The sequence below is a fragment of the Mirounga angustirostris genome, unplaced genomic scaffold, assembly GCF_029215605.1.
Source record: "Mirounga angustirostris isolate CCGP_5_RB_7025 unplaced genomic scaffold, mMirAng1.0.hap1 SCAF_15, whole genome shotgun sequence".
NCBI lineage: Eukaryota > Metazoa > Chordata > Mammalia > Carnivora > Phocidae > Mirounga > Mirounga angustirostris.
The window spans coordinates 92,334,764-92,360,174 of NW_026991723.1; the positions used below are offsets into that span (position 1 = coordinate 92,334,764).

General features: G+C 59.9%; 1 protein-coding gene across 5 annotated transcripts in view; it reads right to left on the reverse strand.

Moving 5' to 3' along the window:
- Positions 1-1,386: 1,386 nt before the first annotated feature.
- Positions 1,387-25,411, reverse strand: part of NACC2 (NACC family member 2) — a 64,441-nt gene continuing 40,416 nt past the window's right edge. For all 5 annotated transcript variants that reach the window (XM_064579698.1, XM_045883498.3, XM_064579697.1 and 2 more), the window contains 4 exons: positions 5,847-6,011; positions 3,826-3,931; positions 3,320-3,417; positions 1,387-2,057 (listed from right to left, as the gene is read on the reverse strand). In XM_064579698.1, coding sequence (XP_064435768.1) covers positions 1,549-2,057; positions 3,320-3,417; positions 3,826-3,931; positions 5,847-6,011 — 878 coding nt within the window. In that variant the 3' untranslated portion in view covers positions 1,387-1,548. The remainder of the gene's footprint in view (positions 2,058-3,319; positions 3,418-3,825; positions 3,932-5,846; positions 6,012-25,411) is intronic.

Below are 25,411 nucleotides of genomic sequence, written 5' to 3' on the forward strand. Positions count from 1 at the left end.
CCGGAGGAGGCCTGGAGGCTCCTCGCCCAGCCCGGGTCTCCCCCAAAGCCTCTCCACACAGGGCAGCAGTCAGGAGGAACCTGAGTGGAAAGATGCCTAAGCCCCCCAAGGTTGCCTGCAGCCGGGGGAGGCTCAGCTTTGTGGGTCACAGGGAGGCTGAGCCACACCTGCTCGGCCCTGTGCACACAGGGGGTGTGGTGGGCTTGCTCCGCACCTGGTCAGGGGAGGCAGAGTGCTGAGGAGGGGGCCCAACAGACCCCCTCACGTCCGGGAATGGAGGGGTGTCTGGTCTCCCCGGGACCAGACTGCCTGGGGCTCAGGAAGCCCCCGGACCAGTGGCCACGTGCGCACAACCCATGCCCTCGCTCGCCAAAAAACAGCAACTGAACTTCAACGTGGGCCTTCCAGCCTCAAACAAGCCAACAATTTCTAGGGCCCCTCCTTACTGCACCCTGCCACACGCATTCCAGAACCTCCACCCTGCTGCTCCCGGGCTCCTCCTGCAAACTGCCCAGCAGCCTGGCCCGTGCCCACCACCCGCCCACCCGGCCCCAAGGTTTTCAGCACAGTACGGGGGACCCGCCCCAGCCAGCCTGGCCAAGCGGGGCCCCCGGCCCCTCCTCCGCCACACACCCTGGCTGTGTCTCCCTCGGACCCCCCCACCCCCGCTCCCGACAGGAGGCGCGTGGGACCTGGGCCAGGGCTGGGCGGGACGCGGTACACAGATGACCCAGCCCAAAGCATAGTGGGTTGAGGGCAGGGACACCGAATCCTCCCTAATTTTTTGCTCTTTTGGGTCTGAAAGTTTTCAAACCATACATGAAATAGATCTGAATTAAGACAAAAACAAACAAACAAACGTAATCCCAACATGGCTGAGGGCGGTGGGCTGCACCACGGGACGGCGGGTGGCCAGGTAGAGCCGGCGGGCCCCGGGGGCCGTGGAGCTGAGGGGGCCGGGAGGGCCCACGGGCGCGGGGGGGGGGGGACGGAGGGGCACCTCCTCTCCCTCCCCTCTGCTGTGCCCACACCGCTCCCCCACACACGCGCACACACACGCGCACACTCACACACGCGTTCCCGCACCCCGTGCACGCGGGGGACCCGGCAGGCCGGAGCCCCGAGTCTCAGGAAGAAGGGAAAACCAGAGGAGTTTGGCCCCTGGCCCCAAAGGGGCGGGCGGGGTGCCCCCGACGAGCAGCGAGTGTTGGGAGACGCACGCCCCACGCCGCAGGGCCCGGGCACCGGGGCCGCGGGCTCTCGCCCCTCCAGAGCGGGGTCGGGGCCCACAGCCCGGAGACGAACCTCGCAGATCCAAAGGAGCCCTGGGACCTGCCTCGCAACTAGGTCCCCAGCGGACTAATCCTTTACGGTATAACGAATGCATTTGTTTCCTTCATGAACTTTAAATACAAGCAGGATAAAAATCACATTTTTGTCAGGCAACAGTAGCAGTCCCGTAGGTAAGTGGCTTGATCACATTTGTTTGTATTAGTAACGCATGCAAGCAGCTTTAGTACCGGTCCCGCGAGGCTCCCGGCGGCTCCTCTACAAGGTCCCCGCGTAGGACGCCTCCTGTCTCCGGGGCGCCGCGGGCGTCTGCGGCCGGCTGGAGCTGGCGCTGCCCTGCTCGAAGGGCGCCGGGGGGCTCTGCGCGGCCGCGGGCGGCGGCGGCTCGGGCGCGGCCACCTCCTGGATGACCGAGCCGGCCCCGTCTGCCTCCTCGCCCGCGTCGAAGCTGGGGTTGGCGGCGGCGCTCAGGTCGACGTTCACGGCGTCAGTCCTCAGGGCCACGATGGTGGCGGCGTCGCCCCGCCGCTCGGCATAGATGCGCTGCTCGAACACCTGCGCCGCGGCGGGCGGGAAGTCGGGGTCGAGGGGCACGCCGGCGGCCGAGGAGCCCATGACCGTGCGGTACATCTCCACGCCCTCGGGCAGCATGGACTTGATCTTGGGCAGCCAGCGCTTGCGGACGCGGCGCGCGTTGGTGCACATGTCCGCTGCGATGACGTTCATCTCGCTCTCCTTGAAGCTGGGGGCAAAGTTCTGACAGTACACTGCAAGCAGAGGGCGCGGGGGGGCGGGCGTCAGCGACCCGGGGGCCCGGGCCGGGGCCTCCGCACTGCCCTCCACCCTGCTGCCCACCGGCACCGCGGGCCGCGTGGCCAGCCAGGTCCTTGCTGGCCTCAGCTTGCAGACCAGTGGTCGTCCCGGGGGCCCTGCCCTGTTCCCTCGGGACAGCCTCTGGCCGGAATGTCCAGGGGAGCAGGGACAGGCAGCGTGGGCACAGGGCTGTGGGCCTCCCCGCGCACTGGCTGGCTGTGTGGCCTTGGGCAGGTCCCTGGCATCTCTGGGCCTCACTTTCTCTGTCCCACCCACCTTGGGTCCCAGGGCCTGCGGAGACAAGCCTGCTCGAGGACGCTGCTCTGACCAGAAGGGCCGTCGGGGCAGGGCCCCGAAGTCAGGCAGCCCCGGGCACCTGCCCACCCTGAAGCTTGGGCCTCTCCGGGGCCCTCATCAGAGGCTCTTCACACAGGCTGGACGAGGAGCGCGGCGGGAGCCGGTCCACACCTGTCCTGGGCCCAGCGCCCAGCCAGGAGGAAGCGGCAGCGGGGCCTATCAGCACCCCAGCATTCCCCTCTTTCCCCTCCACCGGGAGCCACAGGACCCAGCTCTGCAAGCAGCCTGGGGGCCGGACACAGGTCCCCGGGGAGGGCCCCTCACACCAGCATCGCTTACACCCCCCGCCTCTTCCCAGAGCCCAGCCGGCACACCAGCTTTGGGACCATAACTACCGACCGCAAAGGCCCCTCTTTGCTCTAAGACAGAATTAGTCTCACGAGACACGCTTTCCAAGCAAGGAAGGAAGACGGTGTTTCGTGTGCCGACCGCCGTGGGAGGGCCCGCTGGTGGCCGGGGTGGTCTGCGTGGACGGCGGGCCCCTCCCCATCCCGGGGCGGGGGGAGCTGGGACCAGGGGCAGCCGTGGGCTGCGGAGACGGACCGGGCTCCGCCCCCACGCACCCGGGAGCGGGAGGCAGAAGTCGGCGAGCAGATGGCAAAGGCTCAAAATAGCCTCGAAATGTAAATAAGGGGTTTTGTTCAAAAAGGAAAATTAGATCTATTTCACATATTAAAATAGTTTCGCACGCAGCTGAATCCATCATGCTTGGAAACCTACCAAGAACGTTCACACCTCGAGACCTGGCTCCCGAGAGCTGCTCTTTCCTCCCTGCCTCCCCTGCCCTGTGGGGCCGGCGTGGCGCCACGGAGACCCGGGCAGCCCCTCCAGCCCACCCAGGGGGCCCCGGGGCACTCACGTTTCACAGCGTTCAGAACCCGGCTGTCCAGAGGCTTGCGGCTTGGGTCGCTGGTGGAGGAGCGAATACCTGTGCCGCAGCTGTTGGCCAGAGTGTTCCTGGCGGGGAAGGTGGGGGGCAGTGAGGCCACTGGCCAGAGGCGCCGCAGGAATGGGACCTGCCCAGCAGCCGCCCCTGGCACTGCTGTTCATTTCCAGGGGCCGGTACCACCCTCCAGACACGGGAGGGGAGCAAAGCCCCTTGGGCACGGGGCTCCTCGGCCCACGTGAATCAATGGGGCTCTTCGTTTCACAGGGGCGGGGGCAGGGGCGGGGGGAGGGGCGTGTCCAGGAGAGCCGGGCCGTCTGGGTGGGTGTTGCCCCCCCTCCACCCCCGCACAGCCTCACAGTCCTCGGGCTGACGCCGTGGCAGGACGTCAGGAAGGCGGGGGGCCACGAAGGCGAGGCCGCCGTGAGCTCGTTGCCAGAGGAGACCCTAGAAGCCTCCGCACCGGCCCAGGGACCCACCTGTCAAAGAACGTGGCGAGGAGCCGCCGCAGCAGGACCTTGTGCTTCACCCCTGCACAGAGGTGGCAGTTCATCAGCTGGCCGCGCGTGATGTACACCCCGGAGCCTGTGACCACCAGACAGGAGAGGCTGTGACCCACAACCCAGGGCCATGACCTTCCCAGGGGCCGCTGGGGCCAGAACACGTGCACCGCGGGCCGGGGGGTGCTGGGCAGCACGGGGAGCAGCGCAAGGCCGCCCTGACTGCTGAGTGCAGCACTCGCCCCCGGGGCCTGGGACCCCACAGACTGGGGACCATCGCTCCAGGCTTTCCTCGCTGTGCTGGGGCCCTGCCACCTGGACGAGGCGGCCTGGGTCTCACGCCTCAGAGCACTGTCTCCAAATCACCCTTCCAGCCTCAAGGGAATCGGTTTGGGAAACACTCATCTCTGCATCCCTTCCCCAAAACCAAAGCACCTCAGGCAGTGCCGGGGAGCTGGGATTAGGGAGGTCACCCGGCCCAGTGCGTGTGGGGGGAGGGTGCAGCCAGCCACAGGGCAGGGGTGTGGTCAGCGAGCCCACGCAATGCTGTTTACCCCGAAGAAGACTGGCAAGGCCCGGGTGCCCAGCAGGGCACGGGAGCACCAAGGCCGGAGCCCACTGAGAACGTGGAGCGGCCTCTGTCGGGCCAGACGGTGCTCATGGGAAAAGGAACGGACGCATGCGTGGGACAGTGCCCCCGACTCTGGACGAGAAGACACCAAAGGGCACGCACCTGCGGGGTCCTCGGGACTCCCACTACCCCCTTCAGGCCTTCCTCTAGGACCCCCATGTCACAGATCCCATACTGGATCTTGTTGGGAAAAAAGCCAAGGAGGGAGCAGGGTGGAAGGAAGGTACGCGGAGGTGCTCTAGCCTGAGGGGGCCTGGATCGGCGGCCTCGGGGCTCTGGACGGAGACCACCACCGGGGCGTCGGGTCAGTGTTGTCTGACTGGGCTTGGCCATAGCGTGCCAAGTGTCCCCGAGGGCCCCCGTCCGCCCATCTGCCGTCTGCAGAGGCTCCAAGCCAACAGCAGAGCAGGTCACCGTGACCCACACGGGCTGGACACCCCCTCGTTGTAGGGACTCTGGAACGGGGGCTGGGGCACCACGGGGCCTGGCCAGGGAAGGTGGTCAGCCCTCGCCCCTCCCAACCCCAAACCCTAGCGGACAGGTGTGACCCCTCCCAGGCCCGGCTGCTCTCCGGTTAGCTGCAGGGCCAAGCCACCCCTCTCTGGCCTGCTCTGCCGCTGCCCTCTGAGACCTCCCAGCAGAGGGGGCGGTCGGGCAGAACCCCACAGTGCTGCCCTGGGTGCGGCGACCAGGACTACCAAACGGGACCGGGGGGCCCCAGAGGCTCGGAGCGGGTGCGCGCCAGCACTGAGGAGGAGGGACGGTGCCCGTGGGTCCTGGCCAGCCCGTTTGGGCCCCCCCTGGAGGCCCCGGGAGGACACTCCTGGAAAACTGCCCCAGCGCGGGCGACAGCAGCCACGTCTTCCCCGTGAAGAGCCTTAAAGATCTGCCAGGAGCTGTGAGGCCAAGCGGAGCCCCACTGGGAAGAGGCGTCTTTCTAACAAAGGCACGCGGCCCTAACAGGTGCCGTTTGCCTTCACAGAACCCCGTTTCCGCCTCGGAGCTGCACTTGGAACCTCGGGTGGTTACCCGTCAACGCTGCCGGGGGGGGGGCCTCTGGGGGCTGGGGGAGGGGGACCAGCACGCTGGGCTCGATGTGGTTTTCTCTCCCACCTAATTAAAGCACAATCGTGATTGCAGCCCCTGCCAATCAGATGCGAGGCCAGCCCAGGGGATTCAATTAAAATGCTAAATTAATTCAATTGAATAACTCCTCTTAATGACACATTCTTCTAAAAGGAAACTAGAAGAAATTTAAGATGTTCTCCTTTTTTTTTTTTTGACTGATTGGTGATGTGTACATTGTTTGCCGCCCCGAAGGGAAACCCGAGGGCACGTGCACACAAGAGAGGGCGGGAGGGCCCTTCACCTGCGACCAGCTCCAGCTTCTCCCCGGGGTCCCCTTCCGAGTAGAGCTTGGGGTGGCAGCGGTACCCGATCTGGCTGATGAGGCTGGCGGGCAGCGCCACAAGGTCGCGGCGGATGAGGACACAGGAGCGGCTCTCCAGGGGCATGGGCTCCGGCTTCTCCTGCACTGTGGACACACACCCGACCTGGTTAGGGGCCTTCTCAGGCCGGGCCAGGGCAGGGCCGGGAATCGAGAACGCCCTCCCTGCCCACCCAGGCCCGGGTCAGACCCGCTCCATGCCCACTCTCCACGGTGGGCGGGACTGCTCCGTACCCACCCTCCGTTCGCCCTCCCTGCCCACCCAGGCCCGGGTCAGACCCGCTCCATGCCCACTCTCCACGGTGGGCGGGACTGCTCCGTACCCACCCTCCGTTCGCCCTCCCTGCCCACCCAGGCCCGGGTCAGACCCGCTCCATGCCCACTCTCCACGGTGGGCGGGACTGCTCCGTACCCACCCTCCGTTCGCCCTCCCTGCCCACCCAGGCCCGGGTCAGACCCGCTCCATGCCCACTCTCCACGGTGGGCGGGACTGCTCCGTACCCACCCTCCGTTCGCCCTCCCTGCCCACCCAGGCCCGGGTCAGACCCGCTCCATGCCCACTCTCCACGGTGGGCAAGACTGCTGTGTACCCACCCTCCGTTCGCCCTCCCTGCCCACCTGGTCCCTACCCCGGCAGGGAGGACCAGAGTGAGTAAGCGAATGGAGGAAGATAGGGGAGGGATGCCACCCAGACCTGGAGACCAGCTGTGAGGGCCCAGGAGGCTCCTGGGAGGAGGTGTGCACCGGACCGAGGCCTGCAGACGAGGCAGTGGCCTGTTCGAGGGGGCTGGGCCCGCAGTCTGACCAGGTGGAGCGGCCCCTCTCTGGACAGAGCGCAGGCTCAGAGCGGAGCAGGCCGTGTGTGCGTGTGCCCAGCCTGAGGGCTCACGGCAGCCCCCCTCCATGGCGCCTGGAGACTGCTGCATAAACACCTGCTGGCAGTAGAGCCTGGCCCCCGCCACACCTGCAGCTCTGGGGGGCGGGGCCCCCTGACGGTCCTGCGCCACACGGGAACATGAGGGCAGCAGGCTGTGGACGTGGAGGTGGCTGCCGCCCCCTCTCCCCTCCCCGCCCTGAGGACCCCACCCTCCGACCTGCCCTCTAGGCCTGGCCTGGCCACGGTAACCTGCCTGCCATCAGGCTCAGGCTGGGCCAGGGGTCCTGTCCCCTCCGCACTGTGACCCACTGCCCCCTCACGGGTCACAGGAAGATTCAGCTCCTGTGGACACTGAGGTGGGAGGGGCCAGGCTGGGCTGGGCCAAGGACCTGGGGAAGCCATATAGGGGCTGCCGCGAAGGGGCTTCGGAAAGGAGGATGGCAAGGAAGGGTCGTGGGCAGACCCTCCACACCCCCAGGCCTCCAGAACCTGGAGCAGCCTCAAGCTCCCGGAGGGGAGTGGTGGGGGCCGCCCAGCCCCTGCGGGGCCGGCATCCTGAACACCACGGGCAGGCCTCTCTGGAGAAGGCAGGCAGCTGGGCTCAGGGCTGAGGTGGGCCTGCCGCTCCAGGCAGCCCGCCCCAGACCAGGACACAGGTCAGAGGGCATTGGGCCGCTCTGGGGGTCGGGCAACACCTCCCACCAGGTGTGTGCGGGGCACGCAGGCGGGGGCGGATCAGCGGAGAGCAACAGAGAATCTTCCAAACCTGGAATACCCGGGGGCTCAGGGAGCACAGCAAAAACAACCCGGATGATATTTTAAAACATAATTACCCGCCCCCGCCCCCCCACGGCCGGCTGTGATTACACACGCAGACGCGTGGCATTTACATAAAGAGCGCTCACCAGCCGAAGTCACGCCATCCACAACGCGTCCTGCCGTGTTTCTCTCAACAGCAGAAGTTGTTTGCGGTCCGTGCGCCTGCCCCCCAGCCCCCCAGCCCCCCAGCCCGGCTCCTGAGAGCCAGAGACCGGCAGATCCAGAACACCCAAAAGAGCCTCTTCTATTTCTGCTCTGCCGAGCGCCGGATACTGCGCCAGCTAAAAATACCCGAACCCGAGTGGTGGCTCATCTGGAAAGGTGCTCCGAATCCCTTCCCCGCCCCTTCCCCGGGCCCCAAATCTCCTGCTGCCCGCCGCTGCAGCCCACAGCTGAGCGCCAAGGGCTCCTCCTTCCAGGGAGCAGAGGGGACGGCTTACAACCAGGTTCTGGAGACCTGGGAGAGCATGCGGAGGGTATGGGGGCTGGGGGCACAACCCCCCGCCCTGTGCATCCCTTTGGCTTTGGGGCGGGCGTTCGGGCGCCGGGCTGCAGGCGTGCTGGGAGGCCCCTCGGTGGGCGGGCAGGGACACGGCAGCCGCCCCGCGGATCGCACTGAGGCACCACGGCTCCCTTCCCCATCAACGGCCCCGTTTTTAACCGGCTTCCAGGACTGTGGGCTCCAGATATTTTGGCACCGTGGAATTTGGAGAGGAGCACATGAAAGAGCAATTAGCTATTTGTACCAAGAGGTGAGTAATCAGGGCAGGAAAGGTGAGTCACGGTCGAAAGGGCCTCTGCGGAATGATCTGGAACAGTAGCTGATCTGGGCCAAAAGGGAAGCAGCGACCAAGGACAGGCAGTGACCCTCAGATCATGCACAAAGAGAGCTATAACCGGACGCGAGGATGGACCCTGCGGGGAACTCTGGGCACCAAGAAGGGACCCAAGTGCTCCCTGACTTGGTGACGCTACGGGAGTCCAGCCAAGGAAGGACGGGGCCTTCATGACATCATGAGGAGAGAGGTGAGCCCAGCACAGAGGACAGATCCCGTCAGATGCTGCTGGTCTGTCTGCAGGGACAGACAGCGGGAGCGGAGGTCCGTGTGTAACGGGACAGAGTTCGGGTCAGGAAGATGGAGAGTTCTGGAGGCAGATGAGGGCACGACAGGATAGCAGTGCGAGCATGCCTGACGCCCCTGGACGGCGCCCCCAAAACCAGCTATGATGGGAAATCCTAGTTGTGTATATTCTAGTGCAACAGAACCATTCTCTTGAAAGAGACGAATGGCATCTGTGGGAGACACTTGCCCTTACCCAACGCTACGTGGTCCTCATCTTACAGTCTACACGGTGACGTCCACCAGCTCAATCTCAATACAATGGAGGGCAGGGCGGGTGGGGCAGGTCTGGAGGGACCCTGGGAGGGCCACTGGCCTCCACTCCTGTAACTTTTTCAACCTCCTGTGGCTCACTGACTAAGGATCAAAGTGCTGGGCCCTCTCCCCGAGCAAAACATACCAAGCCCCCGGCCCACAGGATGCTGGCGTGTCACGGCGCCCCAGGAGCGGACTCTGTTCCTGTCCCCAGATGCACTCAGAGACGGCACAGGCAGCGTCCACCCTCGGTAGGGAGCCCCCACTAGTGCGAGTGGCCGCCAGCAGGTGACGGAGCTCCACTGAGGTCAGGCGGGGAGGTGGGGGGCAGAGAAGGGTACTCCCACCCTACAAGAGTATACACTGCTTGTCAAAATGGCAGATTAAAGAAAGGAGCCCCTTGTCCGTGATTATATAGGAAAATACAACTTACAGCTAAATGGAAAGAAAAACGCTAAATCACACCGTCCACTTCTGACTTACTGTAGAATGACCGTAACCAAGCCCGCGAGGTTCATGCGGGCAAGCAGAGGGACACCCTGTCCACAGCCTGGAGACAGACCCGCACAAACACACTCAGCTGCTTTGTGACAAAGGGTCACTCACCACAGCGGGGGAAGGGATAGCTGTTCCAACACGTGGTGCCCAGAAACGGGCTGTGCATGGGCAAACCTCAAAAGCAAAACCACAAAACCACCCTCGATCTAAACCTCACACCTTACCCAAAAATGAGTAGAAATGGATCACAGACCTAACGTAAGACACAAAAAGCATAAAACTTTTGGAAGAAAATCTCTGTGATCTTGGGTTCAGCTAAAAGCTTAGACACGACCCCAAAAGCATCACCCATGAAAGACTCGATTAACCGACTTCATGAAAACGAAAACCTCCGGTCTGTGAACGACGGACAGACAGGCCCGCCCCGGACAGGAGGGAGTGGTCTGCAGACCACACATCTGACCCAGGACTTGTCCTGCAAATCTAGCGTGAACTCTCAAAACTCAACAGCAAGAAAATGGACAACTCAGTTTTTAAAATGGGCAAAAGATCTGAACAGACACTTGGCCAAAGAATGTACAGATGGCAAATTAGCACATGAAAAGATGCTCCACATCATCAGCCATTAGAAAACAGCACATAAAACCACACAGAGACCCCCCCTCACACCTACGGAGCGGCTGAGCTCGCAGACCCCGGGCACGCTGGGCAGCGCAGGGTGCGAACAGCTGGGTGCGGGGCCCCGGCCGGCGGGCGCGCACGCTGGGACACGGCTGAGCGGCTTCCCAGGGAGCCGGCGGTCCCATCCGAGGTACTCACCCGGGAGCAAGGAGACCCGGAGACAGTCCGCACAGGCCCCGAGCAAGGGTGCTCACACCTGCTCCAGCCTGGAGACAGCCCAATGCCCCGCGGCGGCGGGCGGACACGCCGCTGAGCGCCCACAGCGTGGGCCATCCAGAAGGACTGCTGCAGCTGCCGCACCGCGGAGGTGAGCCTCAGACTCGCTGTGGGACGGAAGGGGCCAGTCTCACAGGGTTAGGCACTGGGTCACCCCTTCGCAGGACAGGGTCCCAAAGACAGACCTCTGGGGACGGACAACAGATCGTTGATTGCCAGGGGACGGCGCGGGGCTGGGTGACTATCGGGGGCAGCGTGGAGGGGTGACCGAGCTACTCTGGATGGCGAACACTCGCCACACCACCCCCCGCGCGTGGGCTGCCCGCCCGCCCTGCCCTGTCCCTTCCTGCTCAGCCCCAGGCGGCCTCCCCTCACAAAGGTCTCCCCCTGCTCTGCATCTGCCGGCTCAGCACCAACCAGACCAGCGGCTCTGAGAGGGCCACGCCCACAGCTGGCTCAGCATCCCGGGAACAGGGCAGGTAGCGGTTCCCAAGGGTGCACCTGGGCCCGGGGTGGGGGGGGATGTGGGGGTGGAGCATCAGGGGGCCAGGCGTCATCGCTGAGGCTGCTCTTCCGGGGGGAGAGGCACAGAAACTACAGTGTAGCCACGTCCCCCACGGACGGCAAGATGCACCCCGTCTCATGGACGCGCAAGGGCAAGGGCAGAGCCCTCTTGGAACCGGTCAGATATGACAGGCGGTGCCCAAGGCGACCAGTCCGGCAGCGAAAGCCCAGGAGAAAGAAATACAAGCGGGAACAGACGTGAGGCCTGGGAGTGGGGAGGACGTGCGTGCACACACCGCCGCCCGGGGCCCCTGGGAGCCCAGGCAGAAAGGGACGCGGCGGGCCTCTGGGTCCCCATGCCCTCCACTGCAGCACGTGATAGGTCAGCCCCGGACAGCACCCGGCGCAGCCCCGGGCCGCGGCCCCTCTGGCCCCAGCTCGGAACATCCGAAACCTCCTCTGGGCGGCTCCCCGTCCAACTCAGCCCGTCCCAGTCAAACCTGCCACGATGCTGCCTGTCCTCAGACCCCACGGGCTCTGCTGTTTTTGTGTCCCGCACCTGGTCTGGCCCTGGGAGACCCCATGAAGTCCCCAACCGGAGTCCCAGCAAACCGAGGGGCCGCTCTCACTGCCAACCTGACCTCCATCCCTCTGTCAGTTCCCGTGGCTCATCCGGCCCTGGCCTCGAGAAACAAGCAGCCTCCCTGTCCCCCACACACGACTGGACAGATCACGGCCCGTGACACCCGGTGACACTGGTCACCATGAACACCCAGCGGGGCTCTGTGCGCCCTGGGAACGTGTTTAGGTAAAGTGCACACACGCGCTCTGTAGGGAGACAGGACACCAAGATGCCAGGCCTCTGGGAGACAGTGGGAGGCAGAGGACGGCTGGGAGAATGGCCTTCCCTAGTGCGGACTTCTTGTACTGTTTAAGATGATGAACATACGTTAGCTATGCAAAAACAAGTGCGTGTAACTTGTAAGGTACCCCAGAGACGCCTATGCGGCAATGAAGGAGTGGCCCCCCATCAAGATCAACTCCAGAAGCTGCACAAAAATAAGGTGCTTGACTTTTAGGGCCAGGGCCCCCGAGCTGAGCGGGCAGCAGCCGTGGAGCCGGGCAGCAGGGGAACTGGGCCTGGAGTGTGCAGACTTGAGGGGCCACTGCCCAGCTTTCCTTCAACTTCCTTCCACCACTAAGCAGCACGTGTGCAGGACCAGATTCAGAAAAACTATCACCAAGAAACTAAAAAAAAAGTTAAATCAAGGGACGCCTGGGTGGCTCAGTCTTTAAGCGGCTGCCTTCAGCTCAGGTCATGATCCCAGGGTCCTGGGATCGAGCCCCGCATCGGGCTCCCTGCTCGGCGGGAAGCCCGCTTCTCCCTCTCCCACTCCCCCTGCTTGTGTTCCCTCTCTCGCTGTGTCTCTCTCTGTCAAATAAATAAAATCTTAAAAAAAAAGTTAAATCAAGAACTTGGTGCCCGTGTACGAGATAAACAGACATCAGACTTCGGGGCCCGCCAGGAGGAGGCGCTCTGGGGAACCCCAGGCCTTCCGCGGAGACCCAGAACCAGCCATGGCCCAGGAACAGCGCCAAGCACCCTGCCAGTTCCAGGCCCAGGCCTCCAACGGATCATCTTCGGAGTAGCGCTGGTGGGAGCTCCCGGATGTTTTCATACACTGTCCAGCACTCACTAAGAAATTACCAGGAACATGGGGAAAATGAGTGATAAAAAGGCAATTTACAAAAAGACATGGGATCAGACCCACTGATGACCCGTCCCGGACAACGGCCACCACCGTGAACCAACGGTTCTTGCTACGCGCAGGAAATGTAGGGACACGATGGAGAACTTCGCCAGAAAACCAGAATCAGACCCAGGACACGGGGTCGGTATCAGAGGAGATGAAACAGAGCAGGTAACAAGATTTCCGACCTGGAAGATAATCCAGACTGAAGCAGAGAATGGGAACAGAAGTAGGAGAGTCATGAGAGAGAGGACAAGTGACACAGAACGTGGGGGACAGCACGACACCGTGTCCTGGGAGCCCAGGAGGCGCGGCGGTGCGCACGGGAAGTCATCGTGGCCGAGAGGTCCCAGTGAAGAGGAAGAGGGTAAGAGCACCAGAAAACCGTGTGAAGTCTCAACACAACCCCTGACAAGGCCAAGAGCTGGGGGCCCCGAAAACATCCCCAGAACTAAGACAGAGCACGGACGGGAGGCCCTGCGGGTCCCTGAAGGAGAAGTGTCCATCAGCATGGATGCTGAAATCCCTAACCCTGGAGAGAGCAGCGCACAAACTTACAGTAAGAGAAAAAGGGGAAAGGAACAGAATCAAATGACTGATTAACCAGAAAGAGGAAAAACGGAGAAACACAGAGGATTAGCGGGGACGCATGGGAAGTCGTCAGTAAGATGGGAGAGGAAACCCAAAGTTGTCAGTAGTTACACGGAATGTAACCGGACTGTGCTAAAGAAGACTAAGAAGTTAAAGTCTGTGAACCCTGGCTAAAAAACCCAAACCCAAGAGACCACCTGAAACAAGAGGACAACGAAAGCTGGAAGCCACACGCAGACATACGGCGTCCGCACCCACAGGACACGCCAGCCAAAGAGCACGCAGACACTCCCAGCCGATTTTCCAAGGAGACGCCGGGTGGTAAAAGGGCCAATTCAACAGGGAGATGAAAACAAATCTGAAGGAGGGTGCAAGCTGAACGACGCAATCATGTTTTTCGGCGCATATGGGACATGCGCTGGGGCATAACATGATTCTCAACAGACTCCAGAGTCACCAGGGGCTCTGAATACCCTATGGCCAGGGGCACTTAACCCAGAAGTTATAACAAAGAGATGAGCAGAAAACCCAGGATGCGTTTGGAAGCTGAGCACCGCACCCCCGCCGCCTACCCCACGGGTCAGCTCAGGAACACAGGAGAACGCCCTCTGCGCCAATGACAAGGAAAATGCGCCGCACGCAATGTGGCAACGCGGACCAGGAAGCATGCGGCCCTGCGCGCACACGTCTGAAAAGTCTGAGAAGTCAGTCGTGTGAAGATTTGCCTTAAACACCAGGAAAACAGCAGCTAGTGGAACTCAGAAAGTTGAAGCAAACTGAAATGAAATCATACGTGAAGATATAAAATTAAAAAAAAAAAATTCCGAAGTTGGTTCTTTGAAAGAATAAAAAGGAGAATGGGCATAAATTAACAGGGTTTAGGACACAGCGCAGGATCCTGCAGGACAGAGGTTGGCAAAGTTTCAGCATGAAGAGGCCGTCTGGGCCGCACGTGACGTCGGTTGCATATCTTTATTTTGCTTTTTTTTCTTTAAAGAGATAAATGGCGGGGCACCTGGGTGGCTCAGTTGGTTAAGCAGCTGCCTTCGGCTCAGGTCATGATCCCAGGGTCCTGGGATCGAGCCCCGCATCGGGCTCCCTGGAGAGCCTGCTTCTACCTTTCCCTCTGCCTGCCACTCTGCCTCCTTGTGCTATCTCTCTGTCAAATAAACAAATAAAAAATATTAAAAAAAAAAAAAAAGAGAGAGAGATAAATGGCATCCTGGGTCGTGGGCCGCACAGACCACACGAGGGGCTGGATCTGCCCAGGGCACGGCGTGCCACCCCGGCTACAGACCTCAAGAGGACCTTAACGGGATGCTAGGGACAAACTCACGCCGATCAATGAGACAACTGGACGCAGCCGACGTGTCTACGGAAGCTTCCAGACGGACGTGGGGGCAGCAGCATCAGCTGTCAGTCACAGCAAGCATCTCAGAAACAGCCTATCTTGCGCCAAGTTTTCCGGATGACTCAGAAAAGACAGAAATTATAAACAAGCGGGAAATAACTCCGAGTTAATTTCAGAAGGGAGAGAACCCTGACACAGAGGCGTGAGATGCTTGCTACCTGGCAGAGAATTAGAGGGCACGCCCCCTGTGACCTGTGGCCACCCACGAACCTGACCCGACCTGCGGAGCGCTGACCGTGGCCTCCTGGCCCTGGTTCTGATGTGGGCGTGGGGTGTCTACACCGTCCACACTGCATGCCCTGCTGCACTGCCTCGAACAGGCTTCCCAGCATCGAGGGTGCAGGTCAGGATGAGCGTGCGGGCCGCGACCCCCGGCTCAGGCTCTGATCAGAGCTGGCGGCTCCCCTCGATTCGCCTGCACTCACTCCTCTGCCCAACGCCCCTTCCAGGAGTCGGACCCTGGGGAGGGCCTCACACCTCACAACAGTCACCCAAAACAGGGAGGGAGGAACCAGGAAACCGAATCCAGGGGTTCAATCACAACTGGGCTGAACAAGTGTCTGGTTTTGTCTTGTTTGAATATTCAGAAGAGCAATCTCCACAGTTCAGAAAAGAAGAGCAGAAGAGCAAAACTATGCGACCGTTGCAATATTTAGAGACAAGGCTTTTGTTAAAATTCAACACTTATGGAAAAAAAACCCAAACATTCTTAACCTAGGACAAGAACGTCCTTCATCTCCTAACATGCGCCACAAAGGCCTGGAGCGAATAACCTCCTTAAAGACAAAATATGGAAAGCTCTCCCCGAGTTTGGAGATGAGACAGAAGCCCGGGCCAGTCCAGCCGGGCAGAGAGGAGGCGGCACAGTCAGGGACAGAAACAAAGCCCCCAGCAGACACGGCGGCTGCACACAGAGAGATCCCAAAGAATCTGCAGGCAAACCAGCAGAACAGGCAAGTGAGCTGTGGCCAGACTTTTTTCTTTTTTTTTTTTTTTGTATTTTTTTTTTAAAGATTTTATTTATTTATTTGAGAGAGAGAATGAGATAGAGAGAGCATGAGAGGGGGGAGGGTCAGAGGGAGAAGCAGACTCCCCGCCGAGCAGGGAGCCCGATGCGGGACTCGATCCAGGGACTCCGGGATCATGACCTGAGCCGAAGGCAGTCGCTTAACCGACTGAGCCACCCAGGCGCCCCAGACTTTTTTCTTAAATAACAAATCCAACTTGTTCCTATACGGTAGCAACAACCAACGAAAAGAAAGAAGAAACTTAAATACCATGTAGATTCAAACAAAAAATGAATTTCTAGGAATTAATCTAACAGATGTGCGGAGAACGACAGGACAGTCCCAAGAAAAACCCAAAAGAGATGTAAATGAGTGGAGGGAAACACCCAACACCGTGGGGATCTCCGCGCAGCCCAGGCCTGATGGAGGAGGAGGACAGAGTCAACAAAACCCCACCCAAGTCCCAGCAGGTACTTGTGCGTGACGATCAACAGAAGGATTCTAAAAGGCATGTGTATAAAAATGCAAAAAGGAGGCAGGCAGGGCAACTGTGAGGAACAGAACCAAAGACACGGAGCTCACACGGATATGCAGGCGGCACGTGCTGGCTCAGGGACACACGGGGGGGCTCGCGGGGGGCTCACGGCGGGGGGGGCATGGCATGGCGCAGGTGGGGCTCGCGCACCGCACTCACCTCTGGACACACCTTGTGGCACGATGGTGCGGGAAGAGGTGGTCTCCCTGATGCCAGTGGCAGACCCACTGGAGAGTCAGGTGGGGAAAGAGTCAGCGTTGGGCCCCATATCGCAGCACATTAAAAAAAAAAACCCAATCCCAGACGTACTGTAGATATAAAAGCCTTTCCTACGGAAATGGGAGCGCCAGAACCCTGTCCGTTAGGAGAACAGGCATGAGAGGGGAGGCCAGGACGACCCTGGGGCTGAACTAGATTTGGAGACACTGGCCTGAACGTGTGGTTTTTAAATCTGTAAATCCCAGCTCCGACGGCCAGGAGGGGTGTAACCATCAACGCGGCCCCAGGAGCAACAGGCAGACGTCACACCTGGACAGCGGCTGCACGTGCCACTCCCCACGGAAGGAAGAACAGCCGGGTCCTGGAACATTCGTGGAACAAGACAGTACGAAAGATGCTTTAAAAACTCTCTATTTTAACACTAAATAAACAATAAATGAAGGAGCGAGTGGGGGATGTGGGGAAGCCCTTGCCTGAAGACCGCCAGCAAACACGGGGGGCTTAGGAGCTAGAAATCACCATTTCGCAACTGGCAGGAACCCTCACTGGACGTTAAAACTGCCAGGGGAAAGGTGGGTGACGCAGTCTCTTCTTGCGAAGGGAAAAGCGCGGGTTTAGCTGGCAGGGGTCACCCGTCACCACCAAGCAGCCGCACGGTATCAGGTGCTGCCTGACAGGACACACCGGGAGGGACCCAGCGTGGCTTCCTCGGAGTTCCAGCCGAAACGCACGACCTGAGCCCCATCACCAGGCAAAACCCGACAAACCCAAACAGAGGGACATTCTGCAAAACAGCTGAACCGTGCTCTGGAGAAAGGGAAGTGTCATGAAGGATAAAGGGCGAGAGAAACTGTTCCAGACTAAGGAGAGGGTGGAGAATCGCCACAAAATACACGGTGTGCTTCTGACCTGAGCCCGGGATCGGGGAAACAGCATGGTTGTGGAGGACGGCGAGGGGACAACGGGGAGACCCCAACGCAGACTGCGGCTAGGGAGGAGCGCTGGACCACAGCCCGGCCTCCGGAGCGCTGAACGTGCTCCCGCGTTTTCGTAAGAGAATGTCCTTGTTTGCCAGAAATGCTTGGCACCAGGCGGCAGACGGGCCTAACTTCTGCAACGTGCTCTCAGGCGTCTCAAAAACCCCACAACCTCTCCATATAAAGAGAAATGAGACGGCAAAGCAAACCAAGCACGTTCTGACCCGTGAGTGAGGCTGAGCAGAAGGCACTTATCGAAACATTTCTGTACGTTTAAAATGATTTCAAATCAAAGTTTTTGTGTTTTTTGTGTTTTTTGGTTTTTTTTTTAAGGAACACATAGAAGAACATCACAATCACCTGGATGTGGAGAAGAAAGGTCTTTAAACAAAATACAAAAACTGCTACTGATCAAGAAATAAAGCGAGTAAGCCTCTTGTGTCTAGAGGGAATGCAGGCAAGCGGAGGATGGGACAGGATGTCTAGGCCACGCACACGGGACCGGAAGAGTGAGAAGGGCAGGCAGCTCACCCCACAAGAGTGGGGACGCTCCGGGGACGCACAGGCCGCCACGCCCACGGCTACGGAGTCCCGCTTGGCACCACCGCGAGGGGCCTGGGACCCCAAACTGCAGGAGCTCCACAAGGTAACACTCGCGATGTCCTGTATCCACCAACAATTAGACACATGATGGGCACGGAAAGGCGACCCTGAAAAGGAGGAAAGCCGGTCAGCAGAAACAGGTCAAGAAAGAACGCAGGACGGGGCGAGGACAGAGGCTCTACCCCGACGACGTAACGGGACCACGGACCATGGCTGCTACGGTCACATACAAAGGAGCCCAATGAGGGGAGACATGGGGACATGGGCGGCCAAGGCAAGAGCAAGACGGAGCTGCCGAAAAAACGGGTGAACGTGGAGAAACAGTGATAGCAAGTATTCACTCAACAAACGCAGCCTCAGCAATCTCGGGGACCAAAGCACAAGTGATTGGGGCTCTGGGCAGAGAGGCATGAAGTCACCTGAGAAACAGTGGCATAAATGCACGTGCCCCAAAAAGCTCCGCAAACCGTCACGGAATAAACACACAGAAAACTACACAAGGGCTCTGAGAAGCCTGGGAAGACACGGCACGCAAAGAAAACCACGGGGAAGGCCCGCGACTTCCCGGGAGGAAACCGAGAGAGAGGTGTCCACCTTGAGCCAACGAAAGCATCGCGTGGGACTCCAGCGCAGACCCCCACGTTGATTTCACTGCACGTGCATCCCGCGTCACGGAGGCAGACTCTGAAAAGGGTGCTATCGAGACCTTTCTGCAAGTTTCCAGAATTCACTGCTGGTCCATCACCAGGACCGTGAGAAACGTCACAAGAAATTCTTCAAGCAGAAGAAAATGATACCAGATGGAAACTCACATCTACACAAAATAAACATATGGGTAAATATCAAAGGGTTTTTTTTCATTTTTTTTTTAAAGATTATTTACTTATCTGAGAGAGGAAGAGAACACAAGCAGGGGGAAGGGCAGAGAGGGAGAAGCAGACTCCCCACTGAGCAGGGAGCCCGATGTGGGACTCGACCCCAGGACCCTGAGATCATGACCTGAGCCGAAGGCAGATGCTTAACCGACCGAGCCACCCAGGTGCCACAAAAAATGTCTGTTTTATGAAAAAGACTCTATCAAGGGAATGAACAAACAGCAGTCCAGGAGAAAACGTTCGTGAATCACGTGCCCAACAGAAGCCCTCGCCCAGAATACATAAAGATCACACAACTGTTGTAGGGACCTAACATTCTCGATATCCAAACAACCCAGTAAGAAGGGCCAAGATTCAGAGGCAGAGGCCCCGGGAAGATACATGGGTGGTGAATACACAGAAGAAATCTGACATCATCAGACATCAGAGAAACACCACCACGGCCCGGCGGGGGTGGCTTTAAAATAAGACAAAACCAAGTGTTGGCGGGAACGTGGCTGTGGTCTGACCACAGCACTAATTCCGACAGGAGCCGGGCAACGTCTTGCAAGTCAAATGCATGCTCGTCACGTGACGCCCACCTTACCGCGGGGGAGTCCACCCCGTAGGACGGAAACCTCAAGGACAGGCTAACGTGGGGATGCGTCCATTTGCACCAGCCTCCCTCATCACTACTGAAGACTGGAAGCCACGTAAACGCCCTCTGGTGAAGGAGCAGACCAACCACTGTGGCCACGCACTCACACGACGCACACGAGGCTCCACGCGGCCCGGCCCCCGGGGCTGTGACTGCGCACGTCCATCTACAGGAGAACGCAGAGCAGCAGGGCAAGACCTGCGGGGGCCGGGGTCCCCGGGGACCAGACGGACGAGGGCATGCAGAGGCAATGACAGGACTGCCTGCATCAGTGTGAAATGGAAAGCCGGATGCCAAAATGGACTTAAAGTACTTATTTATTTATTTTTAAGCAGGCTCCAGACCCAGCACGGAGCCCAACACAGGGTGTGAACTCTTGACCCTGAGATCAAGAGTCAGAGGCTTCAGCTCAAGACTGAGCCACCCAGGCGCCCCTGGACTTAGATTTTAAAATGGACTAGAGGGGCGCCTGTGTGGCTCAATCGTTAAGCATCTGCCTTCGGCTCAGGTCATGATCCCAGGGTCCTGGGATCGAGTCCCACATCGGGCTCCCTGCTCGGCGGGAAGCCTGCTTCTCCCTCTCCCACTCCCCCTGCTTGTGTTCCTTCTCTCGCCGTCTCTCTGTCAGATAAACAAATAAAATCTTTAAAAAAAAAAAAAAAAGAAGGTGAGAACAGGTGGGAAAAATAAAAAGCACAAAATAAGATGGTACGTTGAAACCCCAATATATGATTACATTAAATAAAATTAATTAAATTCACGTCTTAAAAGAAAAAGCTGGTCAGACAGGATTTTTTTAAAGAATTTATCATATGCTGGGGCACCTGGGTGGCTCAATCGTTAAATGTCTGCCTTCGGCTCAGGTCATGGTCCCGGGGTCCTGGGATCGAGTCCCACATCGGGCTCCCTGCTCGGCTGAAAGCCTGCTTCTCCCTCTCCCACTCCCCCTGCTTGTGTTCCCTCTCTCGCTGTGTCTCTCTCTGTCAAATAAGTAAATAAAATCTTTTAATAAATAAATAAATAAATAAAATAAAATAAAATGGACTAAAAACGGAACCAAGATAGTTGGCTGTTTCTGGTACGAAAAACAGCGTCGGGTGAGGCCACCATACTTGAGCTGGGGAGCACGTGACCACATGGCACGAGGGGCCAGAGGGGACGGGAACACTTGGGAGGCACAAGGATGGCATCACTGAGAAAGTGGATGGGCCGAGGGGCAGGCATCTGAGGGCATGGGCCACCGAAGCACAGAGGAGGTCAACAGTGGGGCCAAGGAGGAAAAAGTCAACCCAAAAGGTGTCGGCAGAGGGGCGCCCAGGTGGCTCAGGTGGTTGAGCGTTCGACTCTTGATTTCGGCTCAGGTCACAGTCTCAGGGTCATGAGATCAAGGCCCGCATCAGGCCCCTAAGCCCTCCGGATAAAAGACGGGTCGTGGGACCGCAGGAACCCGCAGTCTCAACCATGTGCCATGTGTAAGAAGCGCCCATAGGACGTATGGCGCCAGCGTGGTCAAACCCCAGGACGCAAGGCGCCATGGCCGTGGGAGCATCAGAAGCTCCAGGAGACACACACATCACCACAGCTGGAGCATGATGGAAGAGGAATCCGCATCGTTCTGTATCTAAAGGAACAGAATTTACCCTTAAAAACTCTTGCACAATTAACGATAGTAAGAAACCAAATGCGAGGGGCACCTGGGTGGCTCAGTTGGTTGAGCGACTGCCTTCGGCTCAGGTCATGATCCTGGAGTCCCGGGATCGAGTCCCGCATCGGGCTCCCTGCTCAGCGAGGAGCCTGCTTCTCCCTCTGACCCTCCCCCCTCTCATGTGCTCTCTCATTCTCGCTCTCTCAAATAAATAAATAAATCTTTAAAAAAAAAAAAGAAAGAAAAGAAACCAAATGCGACATGGCTTCACCAGTGAATGAATTCTATCAAACACACGAGAAGGAAATAACATCAAACTTACTACACAAACTCTCAAAAACGAAAGGAGGGAACAGAAGGTTTGCGTTCCCCGGACACGCAAGACGCTGTGAGAAAGCCACGGGAGCCTGACCTCCAGGAACACACATGCAGAATTCCGTAAGCAAACAGTAGCTAATCGAACCCAGCGCCATATGAGACCCACAACACGTGACGACCAAGTGGGGTCTATCCCAGGTGTGCAAGCAGGCTTCAACACTTGAAAGTGAGCTGACGCAACACGTCTGCAAAATTAAAGTGAAAACCCATTAAAATCATTCATGACAAAACAACTCTCGGAAGACCAGCGAACCTTGCAGCAGTGGGGCGCGACTCACACGCTCCTCACGTGACCCGGCGGTCCCACAGGCACGCCGATATTCACAGCCGCACGATGACCACAGCCCCCCTCCAGAGGCCACCCACACATCTGCCACTGGGGGCCACGTCCACAGCTGCGACCAAGGTGACTGAGGACCAACGCCACATGCACGAATTGCAAAACATGGCGAGAAAAAGGAAAGACTCCTTTCAGTACGATGCCATTTGCAAAGATTCTAGAAAAGACAAAGCGGCAGGGACAGAAAGCTGGGGGGTGGGGCTGCCAGGGGCCAGGGGTGGGGCGGGAGGACCCAGGAGACACTGTATGGGAGGCAGACTGTTGCGTATCTTGTGCCACTGTGACCGAGGTAGTGGACTGATTCCAACCACCCGCCTCATCACCCTTGGAACGGGCCTGGTTTACTGCGTAGAAATGGTTGACTAAGCACTAGAGCAGGGGCGGGAACAGAGGGACTGACCCACGCAGCACAGAGGAGCCCCTCGCACATTCTGCTGACGAGGGAAGTGGGAGCTCGAAGAGCACAACAGCTCACCTGATGTTCTAGAACGGGCAAATGCATCCTGAGGGACAGAAGGCAGCTGGGAGGCTGTGTGGGGGGCAGGCGGGTGACCATGCTCTGCTGTCACAGCCCAGACTCAGGGGCCTCTCACACCCATTTCCCGGAGGCACAGAAGTGAGACTTCAGTAACAACCGCAGGAGGAACCCCGGGGTCCTCGGGGTGGAGGGCTACGCGTGAGGTTGCACGACGCGCTTTGTCCTCTACCTGAGACAGGAGACACTGAGGACCGGGGATCCAGGGAGGCCACCCCAGAGGCTCTCGGGGACAAGCCCCAAACCGCAGCTGGAGTGTGCCGCCGGGCCGGCACCTCCCTCGTGCTGCCTTCAAAGGGAGGGAGCCCACCCCGCCTCTGCTTGGGCCCCACCCCTCGCCAGGCCAGGGACAAAAGGCCCCTGCTTCTCCCCAGGCCCTCCCAGTGGTGGGGCTGAGCTCCAGCAGTGTGGACACCCCTGGACAGGCCGGGAAGCCGTGAGAGCTGCTTGGGATTGGGATTCGCAGAACAAACCTCACCTCTCCCCTTCCCTATGAGAGCCCCAAGTGGCAGCTGGGCTGCAGGTGGGAGCGACCCCCGACAGGCAGGGGAGGGGTGGAGGGGTGGACAGCTGCGGGTCGACACAGCACCGAGCTCATGGGTGACAATGCACAGGGCCTGGTCCATGGCAGAGCGCGCACACTCCTTCCGGAGCTCACAGGAGCCACCTGCAGCTTCTGCTCGCAGCGGGTGGAGCCCGGAACAGATGTGCTGCCACGTGCCAGGACCCCATCCCGTGTCTGGTGTCAGGACAATGGGCAGACCCAGGGGAGCCGGCCGGCCCCCAGAGGGAAGCGGGAGCAAGACGGGGCAGGGCCACCGCACATCCCGGGACGGTGCCCACAGGGGTCCCCTCCTGGGAGCAGGTGAAGGTGGAAGTGCCCGGCTCGAGGTGCCTCTGTCTCTGACATCCGCAGGAGCAACATTTGCCCACACCAAGGAGGGGCTGGGCCTGCAGCGGAAGGCGCCACGGGAGCCCTGGCAGCGGGGCAGGGGCACAGAAGGTGGCCCCTCTGGCCAGCCTCACCCCACCTGCAGAGACGGCAGAGCGAGCCCCCTCCCACCACACCCTTGGTCAGCTCACTCTCCCTGGCCCTGAGTGTCACTCCCGGGGGTCCAGGCGCAGCCCATCCTGCCTCAGGGCGACCCCCAGCCAAGATTAAATACTTGTTCAAGGTCTTGTTTGCTGTCTGTCTGTCTGCCTGTCTGGGCCACCACTGCTCACGGCCCGTGGGAACAGACTCCTCACCACACTGGTTTGCCCTCTGTGCCCTGCCCAGCCCTGAACCAACGCCAACCCCCACCACCTTGACGGGACAGCGCCTCGCTCCGCTCCTGGAGCAGGGGCCTCCTGAGCCCCCGAGGAAACCCCGCCCCAAGCCAGGAGCTTTGGAGAGAGGGGAGGGAGCCTGACCCACCCTATCGACACCCCCTGCCCCTACTCAGCACCTTCCTGGTCACTCAGTCCTAAGAGCAACAAATCAGAAACAACCCCAGTGTCCTCGGGGACTAGATAAATCAGCTATGGTGTCTCCGCCCAATGGACGATGGACGAGGAGGCACGGGGACAGAGGCCCTGCGGGAACACAGTGGGACCACCGGGACGGTCAACTAACCTCATCTGTCATGTTTAACCCCTTGATTTCCAAAACAAGAGGCTCACCACACAGGAGCTGCTAATGGTTCTTCACAAGATGGAGAGTGGAGATGGGGGCACCCCTGTGGCGTCCCACACCTTCCTACACGGACGGTGCTGGTCAAGACCCTTGAAGGTCACTCGGGCCCACCTCTCCCTTGACAGGTGGGGAAACAGGCCAGGAAGGAGGGACTCCCACATGCCCTTATATGGCAGGGGTGCACCCTGGAACACACTCCACCAGCTCCAAGACAGGCCTGCCCAGCCCGTGTCCGGGCCCCAGACTGGGGGCAGCAGGCTGCTCAACGGCCCAGGGTGCTGTTAGGATGCCCCCCAACCTGGCCAAGCCAGTGTGCAGAGAGAGCCCGGGGCGTGGGCAGGCAGCCTCTGAGGGTAGGCCCCTCTCTCTGCCTGCTTGCCCCCACGGCCCCCTCCCCCACAACCCTCTTCCCAGCTCACCCGGGGCCCAGTGATGGCAGCGACGTCACTGCCAATAACCTAGATTTTAACCAAGAAATCACACACCCCCCTCCCTGCCCCACTTATGGTCTCACCGAGGAGAAAACCCAGACTGTAGCACCCCAAGCCGGCCCCAAGCCCTGCCCGCCCGTGCCCACTGTCCTCTCCCATTTCCCATCCTCCCTCCAACACCCCCAGAAGGGGGTAAGGGGCGCTGATGGATGGGTGACCCCCTGCAGGCACACGGCCCTGGGCCAGGCCTATGCCCCTGGCATCTTGTCTGAGAGCTGGGGGGTCGGGGTGGGGGGCTGGTGAGAAAGCTGGGTCACGGTCAAGGCAGAGGGGCAGCCCCGGGCAGCTCGGCCTCCAACCCCTACCCTGGCCTTCCCATGGCCACTGTCCCATTGGCTCCTTGGAAAACCCAAGGACAGACAGGCCACTGTCCAGGTGAGGAGAGGGCCCCACACTCGTCCGGCTAGACAGGCAGGTGTACTCAGATGGGCTAAGGCATTGTACCTGCACCCAGCAATCCCAACACCTCATCCTATTTCTCAGCATCCCACTCCTGCCAAGGCTCATGGCCACATTGGATGGAGACGTCTGGAGGCTGGGGTCCTCTCCCAGCTCCGGTGTCCCACTGTGGGCCACTGGTGGACAGCCCCCGCCCCTGGACCCTTGGCAGATTCCAGCTCCCTCTGGCTGGGTCTGGGGCTCCACATGGCCCTTCCCCGGGTCCCGAGGTGGCCGTCAGCAGTGGGCAGAGGAAACTCCACACAGGGCACGTCCCCAGAGGCTCCCTCTAAGGCCCAAGCCCAGTGGCCCTCTGAAGGGCCGAGCCAGAGCCTGCAGGTTTCCTGGTATCAGGACACCAAGCCCTTCCCTCTGCCACTCCAAGAAGAACCAAGTCCAGATCAACGT